Here is an 8,840-nt window from a genome sequence, read left to right as displayed (position 1 = left end):
TGTTACAGTCAGAATGGGCAGCAGTAAACAAGTTATGAAAAGGAAAAGGGTGAGATGACAATGAAAACCTTTAAAATGAGGAATGTTCTGCTTTGGGTGGATACTGTGGCTCTGAAATAGGGGCGCTTCTTAATTGTTTGAGAACATGTCTCTTCCCTTCTTAGTTTTGCATTCTCATTTCATAATGTCTCACAGTGGGATGAGATAGCAGCAACTGCCAAACAACAGGAAACTTGGTGGCATAGAAAAACAGCAGCAAGAGCTGTACACACACATCAGCGACCTATAGTGAGGTTTAACAGCAGTGTAGCATCTATCCAGAGGTGTTTAAGAATGGGACTGGGTAAGCAGAAAGGTAATTTACCAGACAATGACGTCATATCATCAGAGCAGCCTCTAAGCGTGGAGCCACTTTTGGGTCAAACACCCAGGAACATCCAGACATAGTCCCCTGGAAATCCCTTTAGGCCTCTGTAGGGTGACTGTGATTCTGGACTGGGCACTGTTGTAATTCAGTGACCCCTGAAGTGCAAGGGAAGAAGGTGTGTGAACTCAGTGGGATCATGGGGTTGTCAGGACCCCGATGTCTCTCTTAACGCCACAGAAGAATCTCTTAAGCAGTGCAAGGCAGAGACTTATCAAAAAAGGTGCAGATACCTGTGACACAGAGGACAGTGGTATCATCTAACATGACCTTGCTTTCTCACCTTTGATCTTTAATGGAGGCCTGCCTCACTACCTGCCCTAGGTGACTTCAGAAACACCTTGATAAAGGGTGCTCTCCATTCCCTGCTGTTCACTTGTGCTGGCCTTCCTGGCGTTTCTGTGGACCTGGGAGTCTCCACATAATCGGCCAATATGGTGGGAGCGCGACAACCCCAAGGAATTGACCAACACCATATCGGTACTGTGCTGAGGCGCTCGGAGACTGCATTGTGCGAGGGTGCCACCAGCAAACCCCGCGGGCTGCAAACACTGCCCGGCGCTCCCCGGCTCTACAGGGAGCCCGCAAACCGCTCCAAGGGAGCTCGGCCACAGACACTTCGCCGCTTTCGGCTCCAGGGCGGCAGGAGTCGGGAGGTGGCGTGCCGGGGCTCGGAGCTTACCGCGCCTGTCAGGCGGCCCCTAGAAATGAAGCGACTCCGAGGCCACCGGCCTCCGGGCACGGACTGGCTGCTCTCCTCTCCCGCCCGGAGAGGAGCCGCGGACGGCGCAGCCAAGGGGGCGATCCCGCCGCCTCAGGGTAGGCGAGCGATCGAGATCCTGCGCGCAGCTCCAGCCTCACGGGTCGGCGACAGCGCGCACCCCTCGGGCCACCGCTGGGGAGCACGGCGGCCACTGTAGGGCGGGGCTGGGGACCAGGCTGCAGGACGAGTGGGCAGTGTCGGGCGGTGTCGGGCCGTGCTGGTCCGCGCCTCCCGCCACGGGGACGCGAAGCCCCCAGCCCGTGAGGGAGGGGGCGTTGGCGCGGATGGCGGCTCGGCGTGCTGCAACCATGGCGACGCCGGTAGGCCCGCCCCGCTTCGCTCCGCCCCCCGCAGGGCTGAACGGCGCAGGATTGGTCAGGGGGCGGGCGTTCGCCCTCTGCCCCCTGACCCTGCGCGGCGGCGGCAGGAGTGGAGGCGGCGGCTGCTGCTGGCCGTTTCCTGGTGGCCTGGCAGCGGCGCGGGAGGGAGGATGCGGCGTAGATCTCGGCTGCTGCTCTGCTTCGCCTTCCTCTGGGTGCTGGGCATCGCCTATTACATGTATTCGGGCGGCAGCGCCGCGCTGGCTGGCGGCGGCGGCGGCAGCAGCAGCAGCAGGAGGAAGGTGAGAGCCCATCTCGGAGCCTTGCATGGGGTGGTTGGTGAAGGTGCGCCCGCTCCCTGCCCCGCCGGCGGGGCGGCTCAGGCCGGGTTGGGGGCGGCGCTGACGGATCCCCAAGGCGAGGGCAGGGGCGATGAGGCTTTCTCCTTCCTCCCATGGGGTGTGGGGGCTGCTCGCTTCAGGCTTCGTGAAACTCCCCTGGGCTTCACCTTCCCCCCAGCCCATCCATCCTGCCTCCTGCCCGCCCTTTCGTATCTCGTTTCCCGGAGGCAGATCGCTTCTTCGTGGACTTCAGACCTGTTTCAGCGTCGTCACGTCTCTTACTATCCAACTACAGCCGGCCACGTCCTGGGCCAGGGGAAGTTGGTGTGGGAGGGGAGAGTGGGGCGGGCGGCGGGAGGGGGCCAGGGCTGCACTCCGGAGCGGGGGGACCCTGCCGTGACTCCTCTCCATTCCCCTCCCGGCATATAACGTCTTCCCCTTCCTTCCTTCCTTCATCCTTCCTTCACCAGGCGGCACGGGAGTCGTTTGGGCTCGTGTTCGCACCTAGAGAATACGCGAGGATCCGAGCTGCAAATCCTTTCCCCCTCTTTTTTCCCTCCTAGATGCACTGTGATTTTGTTTCTCCTTAGCATTGCCCCTGAGAAGATATAATTTTCTTATCCGTTTTGCAATATAGCCAGATTTGTCACGTTTCATGACAGTGGTGGAGAAGGTCTTTTGGGTTTGTGTTTTGTTTTGTTTTGTTTTTTTTTTTTTTAAACGGGTCGGTTACTGATATTTAAGCAATTTTCTACGGAAAGTACATGAGTAATTTTTCGTTACTCCGTCCATCAACTTAGTAGTATTCACTGACTGGGAGAATAGCTGGAGGTTAAGTACGTCATAGTTCACGTTTCTGTCAGTCAAAACAGACTTTTGTGCCATGATGTGGGAAGTGCCAATTTTATTCACTAACTCTGTTTGGAAAAATTAATTATGAGTAAGTGCCTTTTTTTTTTTAAAGTGGGCATTTTTCTTCCAAAGAGTTGCAAATCCATGAGCTTTTAGAAACTGTCATTTAATCCTTAAATTCTGGAATAGGAAAGGTGAAAATGTATCTTGTAATTCATTGTTTTTTAAAAAAACAAACACAAACAAACCCAGAAGTGGGAAGAGGGCAAGTGAGTGGAGTGCCCCATAGTTCTTTATTTATTTATTTAATTCGTTCTTCTATAATAACAGGCAGTCTCCTGTTAAATGAGAAGTAGTGTTTAAGTCTAGCAGTGTACTAGAAGAGGAATCGTTTTGTGTTGCTTTGATGCAGTTCAGTTAACCAGTGGATGTATTCCTGGTGAAAATCTGCTGATGACTGGTTTCCCTGGCAAGTCGTGGAAGCAAATACTTGCATGATTACAAGATTACTTACGTGAGCAAGGGTCTAGAGAATGAGCTTACTGCTCTTTGATAATTGGCTTTTAGTTCTGGTGTGCCTCATTTTATTTTTTACTTCTAGCTTAGGAATGTGTCCAACAGCAACTTTTACATAATATATTAAAGTGTGTATTGCTAAATACAAGCTCTTGGTCCTTCAAAGTAGATGCAGCAACAGAAATAGATCAAGCATGTGATAAAAAGTAAGGCAGTAGCCTAAAGCCTTTCTTGGAGAACCACCAGAGTGTATTTAGAAAGTAAAAGCAATCTTTCACTATTGCTGATGTATAATGGGATAAAGAAAATCTGTCAAGGCAAATAGATTTGCAGATAGGGAAATACGTTTTTAACTCTTATGGTGTGTTTCATTTGAAGTTTCCAGACAGATTTGCATCTCTATTCAATTCATTTTTACTGTTGGGGAAATTGCAATGTGGGGATAGTGATTTGCCCAAGGTCACCTGGAAGACTAGGTGAGAATAAAATAGAAAAGAAACCAATCTTTCTGACTCTAGTACCTAATCTACTAGAACCTGCTGCTGTTCATTATTGATATTAGTAGGCATTTATATTATGATATTAAGAGAACTATGATCGTGATAGTTGCTTTGGTAGTATTGTTTGTTGTCTGGGTACTATGGAGAGTTTAGTAGGATTTAAAAGGAAATGAGATCGTTCATAGGCCCAAGGCGAAGCTCAGTGCTAGGTTTACAAATGTAAAAGTTTAAAGTAAGGCCATGGTTAAGAGGAAAGTGGGTACTGTGAACACAAGAAACAATTGGGGAAATTAACAATAGTGTGTGGACTGGTGATTTAGGATTCTATTTTATCTCAGTGAAGCATAAAATTTGATCCTCGGCCTAAGTATTGGTTAGCAAATGTAAGTAGAGGAAGATGTGTGTAATGTAATAGCTTTTGAATCTCAATAAAAGGCTTATTAACTTGGTGTAGGACCCTGATACAAAGCAAGAACACAAACTGTCTTGAACTTAGGAACAGAAACCCTGATGTAGTAAATTTCTTGGTGTGTATGACTTCATGTAGTCCTTCTTACTTGCCCACTTTTTCAATACAGTGGAAACTGTTGCTTACAGAAGACCATAATTTTTTATAAATTGAAGTCTCTGCCATGTTCAGTCTATAAAATTACAAAAGCCAGGAGGGGATAGTTCTTCATTTGGGTAAGTAATTTGCATGGTAATTATAGGTCTGGTTATATAAACAAAATGCTTTTTCCCTAAGAAGGACTTTTTTTTTTTTCTTTGATACACAGACCTAGTGTTATCCAGATACATTTAACTTGTTTGGTATGGCAGCCAATCTGTGATGTGAGGAAGACCACCAATTCCGTTTCTCTTCAGCAGAGCTGAAGGTGTTTGCATTTTGCCAGCACGATTGTACTCGAGTAAGAGAAAGGGAGGTTTTATGTTGGTTTTGGTTTGGTTGTTTGTTTTTTTGGATACTTTTTTCCCCTTTGCTTTCTTTTTACAGTAGTGTCAGAGTTAATGTAAGCTTCTACTTATTTTGATTCTTCATTTACAACCTTTCTGATAGGATCTATGAAGCTATCTGCTTGTGTGGAACAGCCTTGCCCAAGTTTTTTGGCTCCTTGCAAAAATGTGTCCAGTGCTGTGGTCTGTTAGACCCCTGACTGGGGTCTAAAGCACACAAAGTATCCTTTACACGTTTGAAAAAAAGAAAATTAGGAAGGTGTGATGTTTTTCGTTCTGGGCCTTGGCATAAAAACTGTAGAAGGAATAAATCTTGTCTTTGAGGTCTAGAATTTAGGATGTGACAACCTTTTCCTTCTTTAAAAGAAGAGAAAAAAAAGGCAAGAGTTGAAACCTTCCATTCAAGATGTGCTTGGAGGGGGTAGAGATGTCATCTTTTTTTTTTTTTCTTCTTCACTCCATTTAATCTCTAAGTAAAATCTTAAGTCTGTAAGCTTAAGAGCAGGACAAGATCAGTTGACTCCTTTTGCTGCTGGATTACTGGCTTGTAAATTGGAAGGAGAGTGAGTCTGATTCACTTGTTTAAAGGTTAGAGAAATAGTTCTTGGTTAGAGAATAGTTCTTGAAAGAGAGACTGTGACACAGAAGAAGTTGCAAGCCCAACAGTTGCGACTGAAAAAAATGTGGGCTGCTTTCATGGTCACTTAATATGTTTTATATTAAAAGGTGTTCAGAGTGGCAACTGAAACGTCCCTAACCCATTGCAAAAGTGGTTTGTGCTCCGTGTTTCAGACTTGCACAAAATGGAGCAGCTTTTAGAAGCTGTTTAGAAAGCTACTCATACCCTCCTTAGCCAAAATCATCCTGATGATGTGATCTTTTAAGAGTGGTGTGGATTTGAATTTGTACATTGTCATGCAGGTTTTGAGTTTTTGCACAACAGAATGACTGGATAGAAAACAAACAAACAAAAAAACCCAGAGAAAAAACCCTGGCTGTTTTCTGAAGAATTTACTTTTCTAGGCTTTAAGAAAGTAGCCCCATGCAATTGAGCCCTTCAGGTGGGGCAGAGAAATTTGAAAGCACCAAAGGCTTCACTGCTGCCAAGAGTGAAATCTTCATAGGTGTACCCTGAAGAAGATCTGTAGGGCAGAGAGGAGCTTTACCACTGAAAGCTAAGTCATCAAGAGAGACCTGCTAGATTAAATCACAGCTGAACTAAGGTTTGGAGCCTTCTGGATTTACGAGCCAGAGTGCTGACAAGATTTTGCTTTTATTGCCATGTAAAGAACATCAGTTGCTTTTAAGTTGGACCTCTGTCCTTTCCCACTCCATCTTTGCTATCTAGAGGAGGAGGCTAAAAGTAATCTTGCTGTAATGAGAAATGGGTAACTTCTGTCAGTGCTTCTTAAAACTGAATCCTACAATGGCTTAGGTTGGAAGGGGCATTAGAAGTCATCCACTCCAACATCCCTGCCACAAACAGGGATACCTTTCAACTAGACTAGGCTGCTCAAGGCCTTATCCAGTCTGGCCTTGAACACCCCCAGGGAGGAGGCATCCGTAGTGTCCTTGGGCAACCTATGCCAGAGTCTAACCACCCTCATACTGAAGAACTTCTTAAGATCCAGTCTGAACCTCCTTTCCCTCAGCTTGAAACCATTCCCCCTTGCCCTGTCACTAGACACCCTTACAAAAAAGTCCCTCTCCAGCCTTCCTGTAGGATCCCTTCAGGTACTCTCCCCACCCCTCCTCCCCGTGCCAGAGTCTTCTCTAGGCTGAGAGGTGAAATCTTAGAAATGTCTGTATTTTTCCATCAACTACCCCTCCCCCCAGAACTCCTTTAAATACCTGAAAAGCAAACAAAAATCCAAACCCCTGCAAAACCAAACCACCTTGAGCTAGAAGTTTGTTGCTCTTACAGCTTTTTGGAATTTAATGGGTTTAATGGAACAGATTAGAGAGGTCTAATTTACAGGTAGTTGAGCCACAAGGAGGCAGACTTACCCTGTAGAAGAGGTTGTTGCTGTGTATAGAGCAAGACCATATTCTGGGTTTGTTGTGGTGTTGTGGTGGTGTTTAGTTTTTTAAAGTTTTATTTTGTTTTGGAGCAGGCTTCTGAAAGGGGGTGTGCTATGGAGCTAGCTGAAATGAAATGCATCCAAAGGTAAAAAATGATGCTTTGCCTTGAGTGTGTGATTAAAAGTGACTCATTCACTTTGGGGAAAACAGGGGAAAAAAAGAAGCAAGTTTTGTAATATCTTGATCTACAAGCATAAAACTTTAGAATAACTCTTTTCAGCATGTGCAAAGCTTTCTTTTTTCTCCCTTTTTTTTTTTTTTTTGAACCCCTGAACTATATCAGTTATGGTTAAGTGAGGCTCTTTTTGCTGCTATACACAATGACATACACAAAAGAAGAGTGCTACATACACTATGTATATAGTGTATCTAAGTTTGTTTTGAAGGCTTAAGCTGGAGGAAAAAGGAAATGTGTTTTAACTTTAGGTGCATTAAAGTCAGAATGAAGCTGCAGAGTGTAACTTCCTTTGTTTCTCTCAAAGTGAAGTAGAGCTTCGTTTTTGGATAGGGGTTAAAAGTAACTCTCCCAATTCTGTTGTTTCATCTGAGGAAAGTATGAACTGTTCTAAGTACTAAGTACTAAGTTTAGTTTGCCACTTCATTCTAAAATGTAACTTCAGTCCCTTATATGATGTGACGTTGGATGTGATTTCTGATCTTGGTCTTTAGACAAGTGAAGATATTAAAGGTTAAAAAAAGTCAAATTACCATGTGTCCTGCTGTGGCATTCACTTCCTAGAAAGTGCAAGGAGATAGAAATGGGTTTTGTATAACAGTTTCTGCTAATAGACGCCTGCCTTCTGTATGATTCTGTAACAAATGTGAAAAAAAAGCCCAGGCTCTTCAATAATAAAGCTGTTCTCCTCTCCCTAGAACGTAAAAGTGAATCTCTGAAATTTGTCATACATGTATTTTTTTCTTAATTTAACCTCTTACTTAACAATATTACAGTTTTGGCCATTTGGTCACTTATTTTTGTAAACCATTTAAATGTATGTTAGGAAACTTCAGTTTCAGCTGTTTCAGACCAAGGCTGAAGTTTTGGTCTTCAAAATTACATGATAATTCCTTTTTAAGTTTTTTTTTTTTTTTTTTAATTTTTATTTTTGCCCCTTAGAAAGTCTGATTATGTTTCCTCTCTTGATTGCCTGTTCCTGTGGTGTTTTCCTCATTGGTTTACAATGTTATGTGGTATCCAAGTGCTTGTGTATAACTGCTTTGTTAAGATTGTTGATCAAAGGAGAGATGTGATACTGTCTCTCACAATGATACTCTGCTACTGAATAGAAGAGAGACCTTTATATTGGTACTGGGCATGCAAGACAGTAGCCCTTGTTGCTTGCCTAGAAATTGTTTGAAAAGAATTCCAGACGACAGCCTAGAAAATGGGGTTTGTTGGCTTTTTGGTAACTACATATAATTTATAAATAGCTCACTCTACAGTACTTTTCCTTTCAAATAGATTTTACTTCAAACTTTAGGACACAGTTGGTCCTGTGAAACTCAGGTGCTGCTAAATGAAGTCAATGCAAATTACACATTTTTATTTGAGCCGATTTGGTTGACTGAAATATTTTCTTCAATAACCTACTTGTGACAGCTATAGTGGTACAAATCATGTACAGCCAGGTGTTGTACAAACAGTTTTTGTACAAAAATTCCCTAATAATTTTTTCCTAAATGTCATTTTAATAGGATTTAGTGAAGAAGCTGTGCGTTGCTAATATGTGGGCAATGCCATGTGTTGGCAATACATTTGAATTCTAATAATGAATCTGCAGGAAGCACAGACATTTGCCTTTTTTTTTTTTTGTAAATAATATGTGGCTGAATGTCTTTGTCCAAATGCACCAGTGGATGTATAGTGTGGAAATGGAGTATCAGTGTGGGTGTCACAGAAGAAAATGCTAAGTAGGTTGTTCCATTGCCATCATGTAATGCAAAGTGGTGTTATCATAAGCTATATAAATTTTAAAGGCTGAGTACACTCTTTCAGACAGTATGTTTTGAAAGTAGTAGGTGCTTGTCTTCACTTTACGTTTTCCCTTTAATGTAAGTGTTCGATGAACCAAGAGATGGACTGCTGGG

At 44.0% G+C, this 8,840-nt stretch overlaps 1 protein-coding gene across 1 annotated transcript in view; it reads left to right on the top strand.

Annotated features, from left to right (window-relative positions):
• The first annotated feature begins 1,677 nt into the window (after window positions 1-1,677).
• GALNT2 (polypeptide N-acetylgalactosaminyltransferase 2) overlaps window positions 1,678-8,840 on the top strand; it is a 95,421-nt gene continuing 88,258 nt past the window's right edge. The window contains exon 1 of the mRNA XM_054394560.1: window positions 1,678-1,809. Within this exon, the coding sequence (XP_054250535.1) occupies window positions 1,678-1,809 (132 nt within the window). The remainder of the gene's footprint in view (window positions 1,810-8,840) is intronic.

The sequence above is a fragment of the Indicator indicator genome, chromosome 2, assembly GCF_027791375.1.
Source record: "Indicator indicator isolate 239-I01 chromosome 2, UM_Iind_1.1, whole genome shotgun sequence".
Classification (NCBI taxonomy): Eukaryota; Metazoa; Chordata; class Aves; order Piciformes; family Indicatoridae; genus Indicator; species Indicator indicator.
The sequence above is the reverse complement of the archived record's forward strand: the minus strand, read 5'-3'. Positions and strand labels throughout refer to the sequence as shown.